Below are 26031 nucleotides of genomic sequence, written 5' to 3' on the forward strand. Positions count from 1 at the left end.
ATGAGCTGAAGCGGTCGGATGTCGGTGGCAGGTAGGCCAGCCAGGAGCACGTAGTCCAGGCGGGAGATGATAAGTGACTGGACCAGGAGTTGAGTCGCTTCTCTTGTGAGGAAGGGACGGATTTTGCGGATGTTGTAGAGGGAGAACCTACAGGAGCGTGCTGTCGCAGCTATGTTGGCTGAGCAAGACAGCTGGTTGTCAAGGATCACCCCAAGGTTCTTAGCTGTTTGGGAGGGCAGTACAGTGGTATTGTCGATGGAGATGGAGAGATCTGTGAGAGGACAGTCTTTCCCTGGGAGGAAGAGTAGCTCTGTCTTACCAAGGTTGAGCTTGAGGTGGTGGGCAGACATCCAGTCGCCAATGTCCTTGAGACATGCAGAGATGCGAGCCTCGATTTGAGTGTCGGAGGGGGGGAAGGAAAGGAAAAGTTGGGTGTCATCAGCATAGCAGTGATAAGAGAAGCCATGAGAAGAGATCACATAGGCAAGAGATCTGATATAGAGAAGGAAAAGTAAGGGGCCCAGGACTGAGCCCTGGGGGACACCAGTGGTAAGAGGGCAGGATCTGGAGACAGACCCTCTCCATAAGACCTGGTATGAGCGGTTCGCGAGATAGGAAGCAAACCAGGAGAGTGCAGAACCTAAAATGCCGAGGTCAGACAGAGTGGAAGGATTTGGTGATTGACTGTATCGAAGGCAGCAGACAGGTCAAGGAGGACAAGGACAGAGGAGAGGGATGAGGCCTTAGCAGTGTGAAGGGCCTCTGTGACAGCAAGAAGAGCTGTCTCAGTGGAGTGAGAAGCCTTGAAACCGGACTGCAGAGGGTCCAAGAGGTAATTCTGGGAGAGATAGAGAGAAAGTTGTTCGGACGCTGCGCTGTTCACATAGGGTGAACTGAACACACACACACACACACACACACACACACACACACACACACACACACACACACACAGGGCCGGCCCTAGACATTTATAAGCAAACTAAGCACCTGCTTAGGGCCCCCAAGAGCACCAGATTTTTTTTATCTCAATATAATTAATTATATTATGTTAATATTACTCATACAAAAACACAATATTGTGTACAGACTGGCTAGTTAATCCTAGTGTTTTAATCGATTCCCACTGCCTCTGTCAGAGCTGGCATACACACTGAAAAGAGAACAGGAAAAAACAGAAAGATAAAGGTATGTTTACAGATGGCCGTCTGGGCGATATGGCAAAACAACTATGTGTGTTAGATTTACACGTACAAGTGATCAAGCATTGACAATAGTCAATAGTAGCCTAATTGGCAGCACCGAGGTGGTGGGGGCCCCCAAATCAAATTCTGCTTAGGGCCCTATAAAGGCTTGGGCCGGCCCTGCACACACACACACACGCACGCACCCACGCACGCACGCACGCACGCACGCATGCACACGCACACGCACACGCACACGCACACGTCACGCACACACACACACACCTTTTTAGCCTTATAAATCAAAAGGGATCATTTTATTCTTTGATTTTGGGTTGCGGGAGGGAGGGGATCCTCATAATGGCCGATATATTGAAGTTTGAGTTCAATTCAAAATGAGAATTGAGAGAGTTTAGGAGTTATTATTCCCTCTATAAGTTAATGTCCTACATTCAGGGGCAGACTGGGAAAATAATTCAGGCTGGGCATTAGATACCAAGCAGGCCAGGCTGATACGGGCTGACGCGTGTGCCGGCGTCCGAAGGGCGGCGGCGAAAAATTTGGGCCGTTTGAAGCCCAATTTGTGCCGTTTGAAGCCAGATTTTGGCCATTTGAAGCCCAATTTGGGTCGTTTGAAGCATGATTTGGGCCGTTTGAAGCCCAATTTGGGCCGTTTGAAGCCAGATTTAGGCCGTTTGAAACCCAATTTTGGCCGTTTGAAGCCCAATTTGGGCCGAGTCCAATTTTACAATGAGATGCACCCACTTTAACCCTGAATAAAGTAATAAAACCACTAGTAAACCAGTAGGCGGCGCCTGGCCTGCTGTTCAGTGAGTGGCCTGACTGCGGGCACCAAAAAAAAAAAAAAAAAAAAAAAAAAATTGCAGGCCAGGCCAGGCCACCGGGCATTTGCCCGACGTGCCCGATTATGCAGTCCGCGCCTGCCTACATTTGTACCTTGAATTGGCATCCAGCTAGAGCTGTAAAACACATTGCTCCATAAGTTCTGACAACGACTGATATGGCTCAGGAAAACCCCTACTACACACACTAACCCAAAATCAACGTCACGTTTTGTGTCACAAAAGTGACATCGTGACCGATACCACACCACACCACCCCACACACACACAGACACCCCCCACCCCCCCACACACAGACACCCCTCCACACACACAGACACACCACACACACACACACACACACACACACACACACAGACCCCCCCCCCCTCCCCCCAGACACTCAGTGCAGTGCCGATTTTGTGCAATTCGGCATAGCGCCACCTACTGGCAGCACAAAAAGCGGTTTATCTCGAGAACTGTTCATCGGATCGACTTCAAACTCGGGGAGTGCACTCAGGGGGACCTGATGGAGTGCAGTGCCAAAGCACCACCTAATTGGCAAAACAAAAAGTGGTTTATCTTGAGAACCATTTGTCAGATTGACTTCAAACTCGGCGAGTGCGCTGCTGGGAACCCAATAAAGTGCAGTGTCGCATTTCATGCATATCGATACCGATACCGACACTGGTATCGATACCGGTATCGCCACCCGATATAGCGGCCGACCGATACCGATGTCGAACTCCAAAATAAAAGCCCAGAAAGACCTTACACACACAACACAACACCGGGCCGGAGTCCCACCATACTAGATTTGAAGGCCGCGTAGTGGCTTGATAATCTAGTTTTACAGAATTTCAAAGTTAAAATCCCACATTTCTACATTGAAATTACTTTAAGTATGAAACTTGGGGTGCTTTAAAAACACATTTATAAGTTATTCAGTCTTCACACGGACCGGTCATGCTTACGGTTATGCATAGTCACCCCCCCCCCCAAAGGCCCATTCCGAGCCAGGCAAAACCCTGACTGACGACACAGAGGCGTACTTGTCTATGATTTCTTTATTTGTGTTTTTCATAGAGAACATTTAAAATGGTTCATACCCCCACAATAACTGACATCACTTCTCTGCTTTTTATAACACTGACACAGGAACAGGGGAACATGTACACAAGTGCACAAACACACAGTCACAAAATGGGCCCGTCTACAGCGTTTTACTTCCCAACGAAAGAGAACCAAACCAGGAAAGAGCCCCGAGGACACACAGCCAAGGCGTGTCCCACTTTACAAAACGGTGCAGTAGCAAAGTAACAACCACCTCTACAAAAGTAACAAAAATTACCATACAATCTATCGTTGTGGAAGTGCTTGTAATTTTGGAAGGTTTTTGTACTTTTTCAAAAGGATATCAATATCAATGCCTAGAAAATCACCAGTAAAAATAGCTCATCTCTGTAAAAATGTGCTAGCAGGACAACCCTTGGCTGTGGATTTTTTTTTTTTTTTCATCACAAACTCAATTTTTTGTTTATTTCTTTTTTTGTAACCATTTTCAACTTGTCTTCATCAATACAACAACAATAACACTGTTTTTCTTCTTGATACAAATATGTACAGAGACTTCCACTTGTTTCAAAATAATGCCCTGCACACGGATGCATTATCTAAGGATGGTGATGTGTGTTCTTCATAATTCCTTCACAGACCACTGTCCATGCAGTTTTTTGATACCTGAATCGACAGAATTTTAGATCACAGTTTCTTTAACCCTAAACAACACCTTGATGGTTTTGGCGTCTCTGTAACAAAAACGGTATAGCGTCGCCGCGGCAAAAGTCATATTACGCTCACTACCTGCGTGTAAAAGACACGTTTACTTTTACTTCCCCCGATACATAGTAACCATAGTAACCCACCCCGCCCCCCCTTCCCCCTCCCCCCCCCTCATAGGAACCTATTGGTTATATAGAGATCTAGATCCGGACCACGTGTTCTTAAGCAGGATTTGAACCAGGTTTGCCAAGTGTAAACATACCATCGTTTGAAATGAGTGGAGTGAGAAAGGCACACATGATAAGACCACACAGCTTGAAACTACAGTATAAGGGTGGGTTGGGGGCAGGGGGGAGTTGGTTTGGTCTGGGAAGGGGGGGGGGGGGGTGCTTTTGGCTTTTGGTTTTGCTCAGCTTGATGAAAAGTGCCACTCTTTCTTTCTAAAGAATGCTCGTTAAGAAATGCTCGTTAAGTTTTCTATGTGGCATGTGTGCATTTTTTGAAGTGTGGCTCATCCATCCTGTCATTGGCAAGCGTCCATTTCAGCTGTAACTGAAGTGACACCGGGGAGTGTGAGGTTTTGGACCGGGCCTTGTTTTTAAGTTTCGGGGGAACCCGCTTTGTGTTTCGGAGAACAACAACAACAGAACTCCTGGCTCCATCGCATCCCTTCAGGGCTTTTGATGTAAAAAGAATACATTATTGTGCGTGGGCAACGGGATCACAACCATAGGCTGCGTTTACGTCCTGGAGCTGACATTTGTTTTGGGGGCGGGGCAACATGTTCTGCTTTCATGGTCTTCGTGTAATTTTTCCATTTACATACCTCAGTAGACAATTTCATCAAGCAGTTTAAAAGGGGTCATGCCATATCAAATAAGTTAGTAGAATATTCACAGTCTTAATGTAATACTCTTGGGTAACAGTTTTGCTCGTGCATTTTCAAGAGAGAAAGAATACGCTACTTTTTGTTAATCAAATGCATCAAAATCAGCCTTCCTGAGGAAAGGTCACACAAGACATAAGGTGGTGGGGGGGGGGGGGGGGGGGGTGGGGGTTTAAAAAGTCATCAAAGACTTTTGACATTCTTTTGAGTGATGGACACATATTTATGCAACAAACGCCTCCTCCTAAAAAACCAAGAGGGAGATAAGTGTAGCCTGGCAAATCAATCTCCAACTCCCACACACTCATCTCATTCTCACAGCAGAACTTTGATCCAGGCCGCTGCTAGCTGCTAGCGCCTGGAGCATCAGCTGACTCTGGCTGGCCTATGGCATTGCTCTGTTCTCTCTCTCTCTCTCTCTCTCTCTCTCTCTCTCTCTCCAGTCACCTGAGAACCAAAACTCTGCTTCCCCCCCGCCGTCAATCTCTTTTGGTTTGGTCAAAGCGTTTTTCGTTTTGGAAAAAAGAAAGACAGAATCACTTCCTATTTATACACTTGCATGCTCTGACAGCGCGGGGGTTTGAGTCGGGAATCAACCCCGCGGAATCAAAGAGGTTTCTCCATCTGACACTGTACAGTGTTGTTGTTTTTTGTGTTTTTCTTTTTCCTTTTTACATTGAACATCGACAAACAACTCCAACAAATGCTCTGTAACGCTCCCTCTAGTGGGGGGGGGGGGGGGGTGAATACAACGTTGCTATTGGCCGTGATCTATTGGGGTTCGTTCGTACACACGTCGAGAGACTCAAATGCTGGCATTTTCAATGGTTATTCAGAAAGTGCACAAAGGCGTTTCATCCTACATTGGCTAAAAAGCACACATCTCTACAAACATGCCTTTGACATCAGAGTAACACATGGGCGTAACACACACTGTTACACCACGGTAGCTGCGACAGATCTCTCAAAGGCAAGTTACACTAAAAGCAGGGGTTCCCAACCTTTTTTGGCTCGTGACCCCGATTTTGACGTCACAAAAATCTATAGGTCGACCCGTCGACATTCAAATTCCGGGTACACCGTCGATAATATCATCAGTGACATCGTCAGTGATGTCACATGTATGCTTCTTTTTTCCCCCTCAGAATTCGGACTTTAATCTGAGAATTCTAACTTTAATCTCAAAATTCGGACTTTATTTTCGGAATTCCGCCTTTATTCTCAGAATCCTGATTTAAAGTTATAATCTCAAACATTTTCATAAAAAAAAGTCACTATCTGATAAGTGAACCCATTGACACTGTTTGGATCTCACCTGCAATTACCACTCATCACCATAGGTGTCACCCAAGAGAACAAAACTGAAATCTTACAGATGATCACTTTAAACTCTGAACTAAAACAAACAAACAAACAAAACACAAGTGACCCTAATCATTTTCTCTAGTTTTAAATTGTGTGTGGTGTATTTTTTATATATATATATATATTTTTTTTTCGAAATTTCAGGCGACCCTATTTGAATTTCAGGCGACCCCAGTTAGGGTCGCGACCCTAAGGTTGGGAACCACTGCGACTAAAGTCATCTATCTATCTGCTTGGTTCAAGAGTCAGCATGAGAGAGAGTCAGCTGACAGCGAGCCCGGCCAGCCCCACCATAATAACAATACAATAACTGCACTATGTAGCCGGACAATATGTGCAGAACATTATTCAGAGAGGCAGCATCATCTTTTACTGTACATCATCAAACTCACATGACACTTAGGGACAAAGAGTCAACCACCTAGTTTCAAATTGACAGTCATTTTTCAGATTCAGTAGTACAACATACAGCAGATGCTTTCAACATTTTCTGGATCAAGGACAGACAAATCCCAAAAGGAGGAAAAAAAGAAAGGAAACCTAGAAAAACATTTTTCCAAAGTATTGTACTGTATCATTGACAATAATGCCTACTAGCCTTTAGCTTGACTGAACGGTATGTTTAAAGCCACAGTTGAGCAGGTCTTAAGTGATATTATTATAAGGTGTAACTGTCTCCTATTGATAAACGCCTCTCCCATCTCTTCTAGACAGCTAGTGATCCTCTGATAAGCTAATACAAGAGAAGAAGAAGAAGAGCAAGTCAACAATTACACTGGAAAAATATATGTATGTTTATATTCATATATATAGCATCTTTAAATTCTATTTATACAGAATGTATATATAGTGTACTTATGGCCATCTTGGCAGAGAAATAAAGGCATCTGAAACAATCACCACTCTCTCGATGCCGTGGTCTTCCCCCGGACCAGACATGTGGTCTTCCCCCGGACCAGACATGTGGTCTTCCCCCGGACCAGACATGTGGTCTTCCCCGGACCAGACATGTGGTCTTCCCCCGGACCAGACATGTGGTCTTCCCCGGACCAGACATTTTGTTACATTGCAGAATGCGAAGAATCAGGAAAGAAAGTGAGGGTTTTTAGTGGCACTTTGTGCATCAAAAAATTAAAATCTAGAGTAAGGCTACAAGGGTGTATATGCTTATCTGATATAAGTCTGTCAAAGGAGGCCGTCCTATCCTTGAGGGTTGGATATGTCTGTGTGTGTGTGTGTGTGTTTGTGTGTGTGTGTGTGTGTGCGCGTGCGTGCGTATGTGTGTATGTTTTAAACCCATTCGTCCAGCCCAAAACATTGCTGGAATAGAGCTCTATATATGTACCATTGAAATAAAACATAAACAAAAGGAAACGTCAATAAAATACATACATAGAATTGATCAAAAGGCATGACTTTAACGTCTATGGTACATTACAGAGGTTTTGGGTGAGCCAGTGCTGGCCGCTACAAAGCGCTCGGGAGAGGTAACGTTTTTTTTCTTCTTCTTTTCTCGGTCTCATCTCACCTGACAAAAGCAAACACAAAGATGGCCGACACAAAGATGGCCGACACACACACGGAGACCAGATACCAACTAGAACACTGATTGCTTTTGTTGGTTATTTTGCTTTTACACTCCCTAAGGGGAACTGCTGGTATGTCTAGGGTACGCCTAAGTAATCAAACAGTTTTGTATTGAGTTTTTTTTCTTTATTTAAATATTAGCAAATGGATTTTTAAGACTACTCAGACTCAGCCGTCACATCACGCACATAAATAACAAAATAAATATACAACCATATCACAGTCAATTTCTTTCATATTAAATAAATAATAAATACATACTTTCTTTTTTTCAGCAGTGGGTTTCTGAATGTACCAGTAACAGAAAGAACATAAACAAAGGGAGGAAACAATAACAAAACAAAAACAAACAAAAATAATTAACAAAACAAAGTAACTTTTTATAAAATTATCAAAACTTTATCAGTTATAAAATATTCTGCACTTAAAAATGTTCTTTTAAAAAGTATTCAAAAGAAAATAAGTGTGGTCAGTTTTCTATATAGCTTTTTAAAATATCGACTTAAGACTCTTGAAATCACTTTGACCATGGTCATCAGTAGAGATGCATTTGTGTGTGCGTGTGTGTGTGTGCGCGCGCGCGCGTGTGTGTTACAAAACAAAGTTCATAATAAATAGATTGATTCAAATAAATAAACATTGATAACATAAATGGCAATAAATTACAATTTAAGAGTTCACAAATTTAAATAATCAATATATAACAATAATTATCGTACCACAAAACTATTCGTTGAAATGAAGTGCAAGTTCTAGGTTGATAAATACTATTGATATGACTAACTGGAGTTGAGATGTGTGCACACTATGACTGTTCTCATTTCAGTTCAAATAAAGGAACAGAAGAAGAAGGCTTTATCTGCTGCTCTCTACATGATATCAGTTGTCCCATTTCGAACGGACATCAGGCAACCTGCGCCGTTTCCTCTGAAGGAGTAGAAACCCGAGTATGGTGACCTTTGACCCGCTGAGCCGAGTCGACCCTGCGCTCTGATGACATCTCGTCGCAGTGATACCACCAAGCAAACAGCGAATCAGTTCAGTGTACGCTTCCATATTGCTGGGGGGGGGTGTGACACACGCTCCATGTGGAGCGCTACAGGGTGACGCCGAGAGTGTTCCGAGTTCCACTGCAGACACAACGGACTCCTGCGTCCCCCCGTCACACATTCCTATTGGCCAAACCCCACTCTTCTTCAGCGGGTCGAAAAGCACAAAAACGGCGATAAAACAGCGCCCCCTGCCTTCTCCCCCTCCAAAAAACGGTTAAGGACATAAAATAGACAACAGGTAAAACACACAGCAAAATGAAACCCCCCCTCCCCACCGGATATAGATATCAGTATTCTCCTCCTCCATCCGTTCCCACTGAAGGATTTGGTTCTCGTCGTCCTCTTCCTGCCTCCTTGTCCAATCACAGCAGGGTTCTCGTCGTCCTCTTCCCGCCTCCCGTCCAATCCCCGCAGCAGCATGGTGTGGATGGTTTTGGTCCCGCGTCGTCACTTTTTTGTCGTCTTCTTTAAGCAGAGTGCTCCCTGGGTAGATTTTTTTTTAAGTTGCCGTTTATTTAGATAACCTGAATGCCCTTTGTTTGTTTTTTTTGTATTTGAATTCTCTTTCGATACATTGTCGAGTTTTTTTTCTTTTCTCTTTTCTCTCCAACACCCTCTCCCCTCCCTCCCTCCCTCACCCCGTTCCTCCATCACCCCGTTCCTCCGTCACGCTCCTCGTTTCGTTCTTCGGGAGGTTTTTTTCCCCCCCTCTCCGCGCCGCACGGCGCCCGAGGCTCAGACTTTGATGCCCTTCACCGCCTTGTTGATGCTCTCCAGCAGAGCCTTGTTCTCCGGGCTCTGGAAGCAGTCCTTGTTGGTGTACATGTCGGTCAGGGTGCTCACGTAGCTGTCGAAGTTCTGCTCCGTGATTGGCTCCTGCTGTGGTGCAAAAAAATTTAATTTTTTAAAATAACAACCAATCTCCACTGAGAACGGGAGCAACACTAACGGCTATGGGCTCGTCAATGCACGACAGTGATCTGTCTCATATGGAATGAATGGATGTCTCTGTCGGTTTGTCAGGGTGTATGTGAGCGTGCGTGTGTGCAGCCTGCTTGCCAGCACGTCGCCATTGTATGTTTCAGCAATCCACAGATATGTAGGTTATTGTGTTTCTGAGCCAAAAAAGACGTTGCATATACAGTGTTTCCTCTAGAAAATTGTTCAGGCCTGGAGCGATTACGAAACGTACCCTGACCGCAACGGTGGAGGCCCTCGGTGGCGATGCTAAACTTTTAGCTAACTTGTTCGCATCTATGTTCGCAACGGCATCCCAAGTATCATCATACTATTATGGGATGCGATGTGAACAGTTGTATTATGGGATGTGCGTTTCCCAGGCAACGACACACGTTGACACATTTTAGAACAGCGCCGCACGCTGGCACAATGCTCCTAAAAGCAAAATGCTTCTTGTTTTGAATGATTTGGCATCTTCTATTACTGTCAACACTGTCAACACCAGTATTGCTGTATTGTAATAATATGCCATAAAGGTTGTTTGAAATTTTGGGGAGAGCAGATTTTTTTCCCAGCCATTTTTGTTTGTCATTTCTTTTTGCGATTTTTTTTCTGGCCTGGCGGGTAGAATGGTAGGGGAAACACTCATATCATTTCTAGATACGTGTATATATCAAAGTTATACGTCATAGAGTCTGCTATTGAAATAGCACGGTGGTCAGTAAGGGTGTTGTGGCCGTGGTGGCTGGAGGACGTAAACACTTGCCTTTCACACCAGAGCGTGTGTGTGTGTGTGTGTGGTGTGTGTGTGTGTGTGCGTGCGCGCGCGCGTGCGTGGTGTGTGTGTCCGTGCGTGTGTGCGTGCTCACCATGTGTGGCAGGCGTATGTTGGCCAGGCTGCGGATCAGGGCGTGGCTGAGGCCTGACAGCTCCATGAACAGAGCCTCGTTCTGCTCTTCGATCATCTTGTTCTCGTGCTCGATGTTCTTCAGGTTCTTCTCCATGGAGGAGATCTGCAGCACAGCGGTGGCCGGTGTTAGTGCAACATGACAAGGCATTCACAGGACAGCAGCATCACAGTCTCTGGTTCCACTCTTGCCCCAGCCCAAAGCAATCCTATAGTGCTAATGCAGGATAGATCCAGAGTTATCGGCTCTTCTGCCAATATAGTATAATATATATATATACAGATCTTTTAAAAAAAAATTGAATATCATTGAAAGTTATTTTCTTTCCATAATTCCTTTCAAAAAGTGAAACTAGCCTTTATTTGTTTAATTTTTCATAATCTTTATAATGTATATATATATATATATATATATATAATATAGTGCCACTATAGGCATAAGGTTAGTGAAAAGCTCTGTTTGGATCATAATATTGTTTCTGCATCTAGAAACTAAAATTGCGATCAAATATCAAATTATGTGATCATGCTAATTGGGTTGCACTATTTTCCCACGATCGCGTTTTCAGGAGCGACATTATAATTGTACGGTTTTGGAAGCCGTTTTTAAGGGGCATGTGAAGCAAAAAATCAAAGGCTCCTGGCCATGTTCTTCAGCACGTTAGGCTCCTGGCCATGTTCTTCAGCACGTTAGGCCCAGGATACAACATTGAGTAAATAAGATCTGGAACCTAGACTCTATAAAACATCTCAGCACTTCTTCCATAGCTTCAGACATCAAGTGAGACGAAAAGAGAAGCACACACACACACACACACACACACACACACACACACACACACACACACACAGACACACACACACACACACACACACACACACACACACACACACACACACACACACACACACACACACACACACCTGAGTCTGCAGGTTGACCATGTCAGCCTCCATTTCATTGTTGGACTCGTTGAGGTCGTTGATCTCCCTGTTGAGCTGCTTGATGTCTTCATCGTTGTCCAGAACTAAGGAATAGAATAGAATAGAATAGAATAGAATAGAATAGAATAGAATAGAATAGAATAGAATAGAATTAGTATCTTGGCATATTTAAGAAGCCTAATCTTATTCCTAAACTGCCCTGTACACTAAGCCCTTGTTCACACAGGACGCCGAACCTAAGTAGAGCTGAAGCTTGAAGCAGGCACAAGCTGAACTGACGCTTCCCCGTTCACACAAGAAGCCTTCTCTTTTCCTCTCAGCGCCTCCTCGGCGTGCCTTGAACCCGCCCACAACTCCCATTGACTTCATGCCTGGCAGCTTCGAGCTTCACGCTTGGAAAATAGGACTGAATCCTGAACGATCACTTGAGCGAGGCGTGAGCGTGGCTTCAGCGTGCCACGCGCGCGGGTGGTGTGAACGGCCTCACCTGTTAACAAGGACGCCTAAATGAAACTTGTGGGTTCAGCGTAGGTTGAGCGTTGCTTCGGCGTATGGTGTGAACGGGGGCTAACTTTGCTCCATTTCACTAGCTGACCCAACATTCACCAGTCTGATAAATGTGTTCATTCTTCCGCCTCTATTTATTGGTCATATTTGGTGTTTTATTTTGTAGCCGTCATTTTTATCCATCCTGTATAGCACTTTGTGACAGTGTTTTGATAAGTGCTCTACAAACAAGAGTTACGATTTTTTTTTTTATGAAGATGCACACTCATACGCACACCACTTACACACACCAGCCTACATGCACGGACACTGATTGACTTCCACAGGCCCACTCACTCCACAGGCCCACTCACTCCACAGGCCCACTCACTCCACAGGCCCACTCACTCCACAGGCCCACTCACTCCACAGGCCCACTCACTCCACAGGCCCACTCACCGTCACTGGCTCTGAACTTGGTGCTCAGGTAGTCGTCTCCGGGGAACTTGGTCTTCTTCTTGGCAAACGAGGCTCTGGGGCATCCTGAGAGGCTGCAGACAACATGACATCACCATGGTTACTGTGCTGTTATTTACCCTGAGACCATGTAGGCTACAGACAACACAACATCACCATGGTTACTGTGCTGTTATTTACCCTGAGACCATGTAGGCTACAGACAACATGACATCACCATGGTTACTGTGCTGTTATTTACCCTGAGACCATGTAGGCTACAGACAACACAACATCACCATGGTTACTGTGCTGTTATTTACCCTGAGACCATGTAGGCTACAGACAACATGACATCACCATGGTTACTGTGCTGTTATTTACCCTGAGACCATGTAGGCTACAGACAACATGACATCACCATGGTTACTGTGCTGTTATTTACCCTGAGACCATGTAGGCTACAGACAACACAACATCACCATGGTTACTGTGCTGTTATTTACCCTGAGACCATGTAGGCTACAGACAACACAACATCACCATGGTTACTGTGCTGTTATTTACCCTGAGACCATGTAGGCTACAGACAACATGACATCACCATGGTTACTGTGCTGTTATTTACCCTGAGACCATGTAGGCTACAGACAACATGACATCACCATGGTTACTGTGCTGTTATTTACCCTGAGACCATGTAGGCTACAGACAACATGACATCACCATGGTTACTGTGCTGTTATTTACCCTGAGACCATGTAGGCTACAGACAACATGACATCACCATGGTTACTGTGCTGTTATTTACCCTGAGACCATGTAGGCTACAGACAACATGACATCACCATGGTTACTGTGCTGTTGTTTACCCTGAGACCATGTAGGCTACAGCCATGTGTGTTCTTACACGGTATTTTACACAGTATCTAAACAGATATTCTGTATTTTACACAGTATCTAAACAGATATTCTGTACTTTTTTTTTTTACGAGATAGATGTCCTAAACTGGTTTTAGCGCGTGAACTCTCTCAATTCTGTAACTTGTATCGGACTGTAGTCCACTATGAAATGAAAAATGGTTTTTTGATTACTCCCTCGTGTTTGCTAATTTCCCATATCATAACGCACGTCCATAACGTCCATTCTTTTAACAATAAATGCCAAAATATCTACATTCACAGTTGAACTTTTAGTTCTCGGAAAATGCTGTATTTCAAATGGTTGCATCATGTACATAAAACCAACAACTATCACAGATTTTTTGAACATTTCTCCACTCTCATCAAACAAACACGGCAACTTCACAACTTTCAAGAGTGATGCGAGTGGCAGCTTGGAACTTTCAAAGTGATGCGAGTGGCAGCATGGAACTGCTACTATGTAGGAACTATTTTCTTTTGCAGTCTCATGTAGGAACTAGCTAGCAGCTAGCGGGTGTAGTTCGGTCAAAAGAAAATAGTTCCTCCATGAAACTGCTCATAACGAGGTCTGTGGATTATCTTGAGTAACGGGGTCATGATTTCTGGAAAGAGACATTGCTGTTGAGTTTATCAAATGTATTTCTTTGGCACTTTCAGCACCACAAGCCGAGTGCCATCCAGTTCCATTGTATTGGAGAAAAGGCAGACATCTCTGCGGCCGACATCTCCAAAACTCAGGCAACTAACACAAAATTATATAGATGGATAAATAGCACTACAGGTGAGAGGGAATATAGGTATTTTGGATTTTAGGGTGAGCTGTCTCTTTAACACATTGAGTGCCAGCCGTTTTTTCAATGCTGTAGGTAAGTTGTGCCAGGTTTTTTTTTGAGGATTCTGGCTCATTTTACAAGAGCCGAGGATTCTTTTCTGTTAAGACTTCGTGAACACCAATCATCTAAAAAGAACTAATAGAATGTGTGCTTTCTCTGTCTAAAAGAGTTTGTTTGTAGAGTTAGTAGTTATGTAGATATTAGCCGTTGAGTACAGCATGGTTTCAGAGATTTTCAGAGAGTTTTGAGATAAATGGATTTTTAGAACCACCTCACGTGCCTGTGATTATGGGTGCCCTTGGGCAAGTCTGTATACTGTTTTGTGTGTGTGTGTGTGTGTGTGTGTGTGTGTGTGTGTGTGTGTGTGTGTCTCCAAACTCCTCCCTCCGTAGGTGTGGCTTTGCAGTGTTTTGTCACAGGCGAGTTTCTGTTGCCTCACAGATCCCAAAAAAAGAGAACGGAATCGCAGGAGCGGGGAAGAGGAGAGGAGAGGCGAGGTGGGGGGGGTTAGACACGGGAGAGAAATTCCTTCGCGATCCCCTTCTTCCAATCTTGAGGCAGCCTACTCCGCTCTGCTGCTGCTGCTGCTGCTGCTGCTGCTCCTCTGGGCTGCTGCTGCTGGCGGCTCTCGGGCAGTCTGGCTTACTGTAAAACCGGCTCGTTCGTTTCTTGAGGTGTCGGCTGAGAGCTTTGAAGAAGCTTTTGCGATTCTGGTCTTATTTATGCGCAAAGGTACTCGAGTGTGTGTGTGTGTGTGTGTGTGTGTGTGTGTGTGTGTGTGTGTGTGTGAAATCGAAAGAGTTTTCGCCCAGCTATTTCCTTGAAAATTAGAATGGCTTTCTCCAGCTGGCTGTTTTTTGCTCGGCTTTCTCTCTGTCTGGAGAGAACTGTCGCCACTTAGTGGTCGGTAAAATAGATTATACACATTCTCTTCCTCCAATAGTGGTATAGAAGACGTAAAAGGGGTTGATTGATGTCCCACCGTCAAAAAAAAAAAATGTTTATGTAAGACGAGATATCTCGTCTTTGGCACTCAACGGTTGGATTATGTAAGACGAGATATCTCGTCCTTGGCACTCAACGTGTTAAGCAACTGGTTAGAAACGAAGACGTTTTTAGATCACTAAAATCACTCCCACCTGCGGTGTGTGAGGAAGCTGCCGTTGGCGTGTCCGGAGCCGTCGCACCCGGGCGTGGGGCAGATGGGTCCCTCCGTCTTGAAGGCTTTCCAGTTGAAGGGCGTGCCGTTCAGGAGCCCCTCCTTCTGCCTGCGGGCCGCCAGCGGGCACCCGTAGGCGCTGCGGTGGGTGGCGTACTTCCCGCTGATGTGGCCCAGGCTGTCGCAGCCCGGCACGGGGCATCTACTGTGGGGGGGGGGAAGGGGAACGCGAAGGAACCAAGGGAAGGAACCGAGGAAGGTAGGAGGGAGGGAAGGGCACATGAGGAGGAGGAGGAGGAGGAGGAGGAGGAGGAGGAGGAGGGGAGACAAGCGTTGAAGCGAAGAGATGGAGAAACAGAAGGCGCAAGGGTTAGTCCAAAGCAATGGAATGTAGAGAGAAAGTTGAGAACATTATAAGAAAATCTATATAAGAGTTATACATGTCACTTTGAAGAATGCTACGTGAATAATGTAATACAGTTTTTTTCCCACTGGAGCCAAATCATTTCCTCGGGTCTGTGTTTTTGATATATGACTGTAATATGCAGTGAGTAATATTACTGAGGCCAGAGTTGTTAAGTCGGCACAACACAAACACTAAAGTATTATTATAGGACAAGTCGTTAGCAACGTGCTAACGACTTAGCCGCAATTTGATGGAGTGGCAAATCTACGCTGCGATACTCTACCATGAACTACAGTCAAGAGGAGTCAGTATCTGCAGATACGTGCAATTGCCCCATGAGCAGGGAACTGATTGGTTGATTGATCAATTAAGGGTTGGGGGCGGGGCAGGTCACTGCCTCTGCATAATTATGATTCAGAGTGACTTTCCTCTCTCTCTCTCTCTCTCTCTCTCTCCCTCTCTCTCTCTCTCTCTTTTTGATTGCATTCTTTACGTTTACCGTCAGTCTCGCTAAAAGCAGACAGTATGGTCTTTCTGAGCGGTACGAACTTTAAGAGCTCGGAGTCCTCCTGGTTGTCCTTGGTAGGAGTTGTTTTAATTCCACTTTTCTTGGCACGCGGGCACCCAGACAGACTGAAAACACAAAGTACGCAGTTGATAACATAGGGTTGGAGAAAAAAGCTCGTCAACAAGATGTCACCTCTGTGTGGTGGTGCTGCTGGTATAGTAGTCATTGTTGGAGACAGAGGCAAGGCACATTTATAAGGAAGGTAAAAAATATATATATATATACAAAAAGGATACAAAAAAGCGATATCAATAGAGAGCCGCAGGAACAAGTCCGGAAATCATCGACGCTAACACTCCTGGTTCTTCACTGTTTTCGCCTATGGGGTTTTTGAATGGGTTTTTGGCGCGATGCTTCTAATAAGGTCTCTGGGCAATGCAAGCTTAATCAAACGCGAACCAGTGTTCAGTAGGATAATCTTCACACATGACTTTTATGAGTTTTGAAGCTTTTACGTGCCGTTAAAAGGGCGGCTAGCTAGCAAACAGCTAAATGAGACTACGCTGTTGAGTCGACGGGGATATTATACGTCAATAACGTCATCACTTCAAAGGACGAACACGGAAATTCTCTTTCCCTCACCTGGTTCAGCCCGGGGTAATCAGTGCACAGCAGCGCCCACATCAACAACACTCCAGGTTGAGTGGTGACGTGACGGGGAAGCCTATGCGACACTGTGTGTAGTTCTGGATTAACTTATCACAAGCTTTTTACTTCTAGGGCTCGCATTTACGCTACAAAACTCATGAAAGTGGTCCTCATGTGTGAAGATTATCCGGCTGAACACTGGTTCGCGTTTGATTAAGCTTGCGTTGCCCAGAGACCTTATTTGAAGCATCGCGGCAAAAACCCATTCAAAAATCCCATAGACAGAAACAGTGAAGAACCAGGAAGTCAGGGACTTCCGCGTTCCGACTACAAAAATACGTCATCCCTGCGGCTCTCTATACTGAGCCAAGTAGCCTTTTCAGTCAATTCCACAATGAAGAAAATGAATTGAAATGGCAATAAGTAAAAGACTATTTCCAAATATGGCCAAAAATCTGATTATGGAAAAGTGTGGAAATGTGTGAGTATGTGGCCCTTGTCTAATACTAGCATGATCTGTCTCTAGACTTCTCTGGCCGTGTGTGTGTGTGTGTGTGTGTGTGTGTGTGTGTGTGTGTGTGTATGTGTGTGTGTGTGTGTGTGTAGTGTGTGTGTGCATGCGCGCATGTGTGTTTATGTGTGTGTGTGTGTGTCTGTGTGTTTATTTGCGTGCGTGTGTGCGTGTGTGTATCTATATTTGAGTGTGTGTTTTCGTTTGTTACCTTCTGTGGGAGGAGTAGTTTCCTGTGATATGACCTGAGCCGTCACATCCTGGAGTAGGACATCTGGAAAATGGGGGGAGCAACGTTTAAAGGAACAGCTCGCACAAAAACATGTAACACACAGGGAGGCTGCCAGGTCAACTGGAGAGAAAACCACCCATCATTGACATTGACCAGTGCAGCACAACTGAAGGTAATAGTGACAAGTTGTGCTGGCCTGTGTTCCATTTGGCATGAGGGTGAGTAGATGATGGCAGAATTTTCATTTTTGGGTGGATTGTTGCTTTAAAGGAACAGCTCACCCTAAAATCCAAAATACATTACAATACAATACATACATACATACATACATCTATATCGTTTTGTGTTATTTGCCTGGGTTTTGGAGATATCGGCCGCAGAGTTTATGCCTTCTCTCCAATACAATGGAACTGGATGGCACTCGGCTTGTGGTGCTCAAAGCACCAAAAAAATACATTTGATAAACTCAACAGCAATTCTCTTTCCAGAAATCATGACCCCGGTTACTCAAGATAATCCACAGACCTTGTTATGAGCAGTTTCATGTAGGAACTATTTTCTTTTGGCCGAACTACACCTGCTAGCTGCTAGCTAGTTCCTACATGAGACTGCAAAAGAAAATAGTTCCTACATGAAACTGCTCACAACAAAGTCTGTGGATTATCTTGAGTAACCGGGTCATGATTTCTGGAAAGAGACAATACTGTTGAGTTTATCAAATGTATTTTTTTGGTGCTTCGAGCACCACAAGCCGAGTGCCATCCAGTTCCATTGTATTGGAGAAAAGGCAGACATCTCTGCGGCCGACATCTCCAAAACTCAGACAACTAACACAAAACGATATAGATGGATAAATAGCACTACAGGTGAGAGGAAAAATATGTGTTTTGGATTTTAGAGTGAGCTGTCCCTTTAACATTTTTTTTTGCTCATTTTTCCATTCACTCACGGCGTGTAACGCTGGGCTCGATTCACATTCACAATCCAATCTAATCTATTCGGGGCACTTTTGCCATAAAAACGGCGCGTATATCCGTCTACAGATCAAACTGTAAAGCCACTGTCAGGAGGAAAAAGTGCTGTGAATACGTTGCAGTTCCATTTCACATTTACATGAGGAGATTGAACGCAGCCCAAAGCCAGAGTCAGAGAAGACAGCGTGACGGATGCTGTGGCCGCAGAGGCAGCAGTAACGCCATCAACAGGTAAAGCGAGAGTCAGCGGAACACAGCATTGTGGTGTTGGGCGGGGGGGGGGGGGGGGGGGGTTGGGGGTGTCAGTAGCGGTGCATAGAGAGGCAAAGTGACCGCCTACTTCCTGCTTCAGCACTGTGCAAGAGATTTTCATCCGCCATTTATTTTCCCATACGAGGGGATCAGCCGAGCAGCATTTTGGTAAACAAACCGCGTCACTGGGTGGCAAGTGGCGCGAGGCTTGAGTGTCTGACTCTAGCCGGCCAACTTTGTTTACATTTTAAAAACTGCGACAGTTCACACAACTTTAACACGACATGCATATATTATACATCAGACTCTTGAGCTAATTCTGGTCTCACTCAGAATGTCAAAATATAAGCGATGTCATGTATAGTTTTTGAGATATTAACGTTTGTTTGGCGCAACTTGTTTGGAACAACTACCACGGGTTCCACATTCAGGGGCGGACTGGGATTCTAATTCAGGCCGGGCATTAGATACCAAGCAGGCCAGGCCGATATGGGCCGACGCGCCTGCCGGCGAAAAATTTGGGCCGTTTGAAGCCCAATTTGGGCCGTTTGAAGCCAGATTTGGGCTGTTTGAAGCCCAATTTGGGCCGTTTGAAGCCAGATTTGGGCCGTTTGAAGCCCAATTTGGGCCGTTTGAAGCCAGATTTGGGCCGTTTGAAGCCCAATTTGGGCCGAGTCCAATTTTACAATGAGATGCACCCACTTTAACCCTGAATAAAGTAATAAAACCACTAGTAAACCAGTAGGCGGCGCCTGGCCTGCTGTTCAGTGAGTGGCCTGACTGGGGGCACAATTTTTTTTTTTTTTTTTTTTTTTTGCAGGCCAGGCCAGGCCAGGCCACCGGGCATTTGCCCGACGTGCCCGATTATGCAGTCCGCGCCTGTCCGCATTTCTGGATGGCAAGTGACGTCACGCTGATTCATCCTATAGACATTTCATAAAATGCTTATAAAAATAGTTTTACTTGTTCAAACCAAACGGTTCAGATATATTTAGAAAAAGGAGAGATCGCATAACATTTTTCAAAGTATTTTTTTTTGTGTGTTTTTTTGGTCCGAGCGAAATGTTCTACGGTCTCTCCCGATTCTAAATATAGCCGGACCGTTTGGTTTGACGAAGTAAAACTCTTTTTATAAGCATTTTACGAAATATCTATGGGAAAATAAATGGCGGATGAAAATCTCTGGTACAGTGCTGAAGCAGGAAGTAGCCAGCGGCGGCAGTCACTTTGCCTCTCTATTGAAGTGGCGGCGAAAAAAGGCAACGAAGAAGAAGGTAGTAGAGCAGACATACTTGAGTTCAGCAGAGTGGGCCGCCATGAGGGACCGAAGGCTCTTATCAGCGAGAGGACACCCAGACAGACTGAAGGAGAGGAGGGGAGGGCGGGGAGGGGAGGAGGAGGAGGGCGGAAGGAAGGAAGGAAGGAGAAAGAGGGGATGAGAGGAGGAGAAGAGAGGGGGCGAGGAAGCGAGGAGGAGTGTGAAGAGGGGATTGAGAGGAGAGGAGAGGAGGAGGAGAGGAGAGGAGAGGAGAGGAGGAAGAGGAGGAGGAGGAGGAGGAGAAAGGAGACGTGAGTGAAGGGAAATCAAGAATGCAAGGCGGAACCAAGGTCACTTAGGAAGAAGAGGACGCACGGCGAGGAAGTAAATTACTGATGCATATCAAAGTGGCCGACCGCCTTTAACTCTCCACGCTCATGGCTATGTTATTGCCTCTGGCGTGTCAGGATCAAATAGAAAAGATGTGACATTGTTGAGGTTCTGCCCCGATTCTGGACTCAGGGTCTGAGAGTGAGCAACAGAACAGTCTGGAGAAGAGGTCACAATAGAGAGGCAAAGGTGGAACGTCACTTCCTGCTTCAGCACTTGTACCAGTAGATTTTCATGCGCCATTTATTTTCCCGTAGACATTTCGTAAAATGCGTATAAAATAGTTGTACTTCGTCGAACCAAACGGTTCAGATAACGCTATAATCGGGAGAGACCATAGAACATCAAAAAAACAACATCAAAAAAATATCTTCTTTAAACCCGCATTTTTTGAACATTTTGGTCCCAGTGAAATGTTACGCGGTCTCTCCTGTTTCTAAATACATCTGTACCGTTTGGTTTGAACCAGTAAAACAATTTTTATATGCATTTTACGAAATGTGTATGGGAAAATAAATGGCGGATGAAAATCTCTGGTACAGTGCTGAAGCAGGAAGTAGGCGGTCACACACTTTGCCTCTCTATTCAGGGTTCCCACGTCAAATTCAAGGACTTTTCAGTGACTACGTTTACATGCACACAATATTCCGCTTTTTGCCCATATTCGGAAAATGACAATATTCCCGACTAAATGAATAATCCACTAATATTCCCGTTTACATGCAGCCGTAGCTCGCCCTCCCCGACATGTGAAGGAGGGCGGAGAGAGAGAGAGACAGAGCAGCACTATTCTTACCAGCATCACTTGGTCCATTTCAGGAGCTTGCTGCTGAAAAGTTTGGCGTTGCGCATCCAAGTCTTTCATAAAAAGTAGCCTACGTTATTACCTCGCAGGCTCGCAAGCATTGTGGACTTCCGTGGGCACCACTCTCTCTTTGAATATCTCTCTCTTTAAATCGATGTTTCTCATCTCCTCCCGATCAGAAATGTCGGTTTTCGCATACCAGAGATGATGGATTATATGATTATATCGCCTCTTCTAGAGCTTTCTAGCACACATCAGTTGACCACAAACAGGCAACATGCGTCGCAAACTGCGGTAAAAACCCTGATTGAGCCTCATATTCCGAATGCGCTGTATACATGATCAAAGAATCCTCCTAAAACCCGAATAATACTGGGATAACCCAGATGTCTTAATCGGAAAATGCTAAATTCGGAAAAAGGGCAAATTCGGAAAATGCAACTGGAATATGCTGTTTATCATGCCCTTATCAAATTCACAATATTGACATTTTCCGAATAATAGTGGAATATTGTGTGCATGTAAACGTAGTCAGTGACTTATCATGAGAACTAGCAGGCTTTACAGGCTTGCCTTGAGTGTGTGAACCTTTCTCAACTGTGTTAAACCTACTAAATATCAACAGAATTTCAATTTGTATTCTTGCACAAAATATATAAATTCAAGCACTTCCAATGACCCACACATCCCGTGGAAAGGCTGATTTATAGGAGAATTGAAATCAAGTGCATCTAAAGATCTGCTGTAGTGGGTACCTGCGATGAGATGCATAGTTTCCAGTGATGTGGCCACTGCCATCACAACCAGGGGTAGGACACCTGGAGGAGGAGAGGCAAAGAAAGGAAGAGAGAGAGAGAGAGAGAGGAGGAACGAGACAGAGACAGACAGACAGAGAGAGACAGACAGAGACAGACACAGAGACAAACAGACATACAGAGAGAGAGAGAGAGAGAGAGAGAGAGAGGAGGAAAGAGACAGAGCGAGAGACAGACAGAGAGAGAGAGAGACAGAGACAGACAGACAGAGAGAGAGAGAGACAGAGACAGAGAGAGACAGAGACAGAGAGAGAGACAGACAGACAGAGACAGACAGAGCGAGAGACAGACAGAGACAGACAGACAGACAGAGACAGACAGAGAGAGAGAGAGAGAGACAGACAGACAGAGAGAGACAGAGAGAGAGAGGACAAAGGGAGGATCAGTGAATGAGCACACGCCCAGGGTAACACTGCGCGTCTGTCCTCCTTGTGTCCTGTTCACTCACAGCAGCAGCTCCTTCTTGGTGTCCTTGGGCTGGAACTTGACTTTGAAGCTGGGGGTGGTGACCTCTCCCGGGTACTTCCTCTCCTCCAGACAGTCCTGCATCATGTCACAGTCCTCCTGGTCGGACGAGGCAAACGACTGGCCGGTGTGCTCCATCTGAAGAGCGGGGGACACCAGATGACCATGATGTGTGGATGTCAGTTATGAAGGAAAAAATAATGTTTGTACACCTAAAAAGTCTTTGAGTGAGTAGGACAAACGAGGGCAACTTCGAGAGACTAACAGGAAGTGTAAACACAATCGGAAGTCCCGATTGTGTTTACACTTCCTGTGACTCATAAACCTAGTCTGACTCATAATGTGAGTCAAACTAGGTTTGACCAGGTGAGTCAGACTAGTTGTGAGCAGGTAAAACAGCACGGCGTTTTGAACAGGAAGTCGTGACGCAATGGGTCAAGTGGGCGGGGCTACATAAGGTGAATATATTCTGTATGTTTGTTTGTATCCAAGAAAAGCAACTTTGAAAACTAGCGCGTGCAAACACACACCCCGAGTCTCTACTCTTATTCCTCTTTTTTATTCTTTGTAGACAAGTGATGCTTCCAAATGCAGAGTTTCCTCATCAAAAATTAATATTCAAGGCCCTTTGTATTTCTTTTGAAAAAGTTCAAAGGAGTGGAAATTTGCATACGCCAAAGCCAGGATGGTGCAATGCACCTGACACACCACCTCTGATGCAGCGCGCAATGTTTTAACTGTACAGTAACTCTCATTTCAGTCAGATAAATGAATAATAGACGCAGGGAAAGGGGGGTAGGAAATAAGGCTAGGGGATTAGAGGAAGACAAATTCAGGTTTTTTTTATATTCACAAAGTCAAGGGGGAATTTTTTGTTGTTATTTACTTCCTCTGTGAATACCATCATAGGAATAACTGCCCAGATGTTTGGACCTTGGTGTGCACCCAGGCTGCTCCATAGACTGTTAAAAAGATGGACCTAGTCGTGAGTGTGATGTCACGCATTGGTTTGTGGACTCCACTGTTTTGAAGCCTCCAGTTTGGCGTTTTGCCCGTCGCCATCTTGATTATTCAGAGCCAGAAGTGACGTCAATTTGGAGGGGATGAGCTGCAGCGCCGCCTGCTATTGGTCCGTGAACGGCGAGCTGCGCCATCACTGGACAAGCGACATGTCAATCACGCCATAAACAGTGTTTTTTATTGTCTGACTATCTTACTCTAAACGCCCCGGTGACTGTGAGTTATGTAAAGATTCACCCCCCGTACAGTTGGCATGATCCACCCCCCGTACAGTTGGCATGATCCACCCCCTGTACAGTTGGCATGATCCACCCCCCGTACAGTTGTCATGAAAGGTGAAATAAGAGACCAAGGTACCAGATTGCAAACATAATATTTCTGCTGTAAAGTCGGGCATTTTAACATGGGGCTGAATGAGGAATGACACCCTTTTGGAGCCTGCCTCCAGTGGCCATTCGAGGAACTACCGTTTTTGATACTTCCTCGTTGGCCTAAATTTTAGTTAAAAAAAAACATTTCTGCTTTAGCGACTGACCTCGTCCATCTCCTCCTCGCGCTGGCGGTTGGGCTTGGTGTAGTCCAGAGGCCCCTCCCACTCCTCCTGCTTGTAGGCGTGGGCCGAGGTGCGGCGACGTCATCCCGCTCCTCCCGCCGTGGTGCAGCGAGGAGGAGGAGGAGGAGGAGGAGGGGTCCGGCGAGCGCACCCCGGGGCTGGCCCCCGACAGGCTGCCCTCGCGCTTGATGGGCTTCTTCATGCTCAGGTCCAGGGTGCCGTTCTCGTCCACCTCGATGTCCATCTCCTGCAGAGACATACGATCTAGGGGTTAAAGGTCACGACCGCGTGGCGTCATCATCATCATCACACTAGCAGCTGTCTTTGGCTCGATGCGTTTCTCTTAAACGGCGTCTGATCTCTTTTGACACCGTTGAGCGGAGAGATAAACAGACAGGGTTTTATGGCAACAGAGCTGAGCACTGATACCTGTAGCAGGGGGAGGAAGGAAGTGTTAATTGGGAGAAAATTGATGTGGATGGCTTAGCAGCGAGTATATCCAATTAAGCGTGTACAAATATAAATAGCTTCTGCCAGCTCCTCCGGTGCCGTCCTGAGAGGGCGGTCCTGTAGGATGATGATGGTGATGATTTTAATTACCCTCTTCACGAGATTCTGTTGCAGCATTACGCATACATTAACGACACAGACACACAGGCACACGCACACACACACACACACACACACACACACACAGGTCTCGCAACTTGAAACCTACAGTGCTCAGAGTCACAGGAAGTGGGCGATTTAGATGAAACAGATCATTCTTGTGGGGAACTGATTACTTTTTTCCCCGCAATTTCACTCCTCAAATCTCTCGTTAACGGGGGAATGGATTATAGGGGGCGCTTCAACGAAAAACAATGCTGTTTTGCAGACATTCATTTAGTGATTTAAATTGAAATCCGATTTAAAGTTGAGCACCAGTGATGTCATCAGAAGGCACTGAATCATTGTGATGACATCACTGGTGCTCAATTGAACTCAAGTCAACGCTAAACTTAACAAATGGCTGCAAAACTGTTGACAGTTTTCGGACGTGTGTGAGATCATGTGCAAAATAAACCGGCAGTGTTTTTCGGTGAAGTGCCCCTTTAATAAGTTGTGCTTACAAGAGGATGCCGTCCGTCTTACTACATCACATCACGTTGGGTCATATAGAAAAGCCTTTAGCATGCTATAGTTGCTACACACAACAGTGTAAAGTGATCACCTGCTTCCTGCTTCAGCACTGTACCAGAGATTTTCATCCGCCACTTATTTTCCCATAGACATTTCGTAAAATGCTCATAAAAATAGTTTTACTTCATCAAGCTAAACAGTTCAGATATATTTAGAATCGGGAGAGACCGTAGAACATTTCACTTGGACCAGAATAAAAAAAAACGACACTGAAAAAATATTTCCTTTAAATCCGCAATTATAATTTTTTTTACGTTTTGGTCCGAGTGAAATGTTATGCGGTCTCTCCTGTTTCTAAATATATCTGAACCGTTTGGTTTGAACCAGTAAAACTATTTTTATAAGCATTTTACGAAATGTCTATGGGGAAAATAAATGGCGGATGAAAATCTCTGGTACAGTGCTGAAGCAGGAAGTAGGCGGTCACTTTGCCTCTCGATAACGCACTTAAATATATGACACACACACACACACACAGAGTGTGCCAATGAGCTCAATGCAGCACCTGCCTTTGTTAAAGCATGCTTGTAATAATATCTGGTGTGCTCTCTCTGGCCATACTTTGCCAACAGCGCCAACAGCACAGTTCATCTCTCCACGCTGTGTGTTATCGTGTTGGCAGTGAACAGAAGCAGACGGGGCCA

General features: G+C 45.2%; 1 protein-coding gene across 1 annotated transcript in view; it reads right to left on the bottom strand.

Annotated features, from left to right (window-relative positions):
* Nucleotides 1-9433: 9433 nt before the first annotated feature.
* Nucleotides 9434-26031, bottom strand: part of LOC310794937 (myelin transcription factor 1-like) — a gene marked incomplete at both ends in the record, with an annotated part of 52913 nt that continues 36315 nt past the window's right edge. Inside the window, 12 exon segments of the mRNA XM_083656968.1 lie at nt 9434-9577; nt 10528-10671; nt 11490-11593; nt 12456-12547; nt 15349-15570; nt 16324-16407; nt 17653-17715; nt 20192-20260; nt 22108-22170; nt 22616-22770; nt 24188-24274; nt 24276-24452. Coding sequence (XP_083513094.1) covers nt 9434-9577; nt 10528-10671; nt 11490-11593; nt 12456-12547; nt 15349-15570; nt 16324-16407; nt 17653-17715; nt 20192-20260; nt 22108-22170; nt 22616-22770; nt 24188-24274; nt 24276-24452 — 1404 coding nt within the window.

Source organism: Poromitra crassiceps (genome assembly GCF_964638095.1).
Source record: "Poromitra crassiceps genome assembly, chromosome: 20".
Lineage (NCBI taxonomy): Eukaryota > Metazoa > Chordata > Actinopteri > Beryciformes > Melamphaidae > Poromitra > Poromitra crassiceps.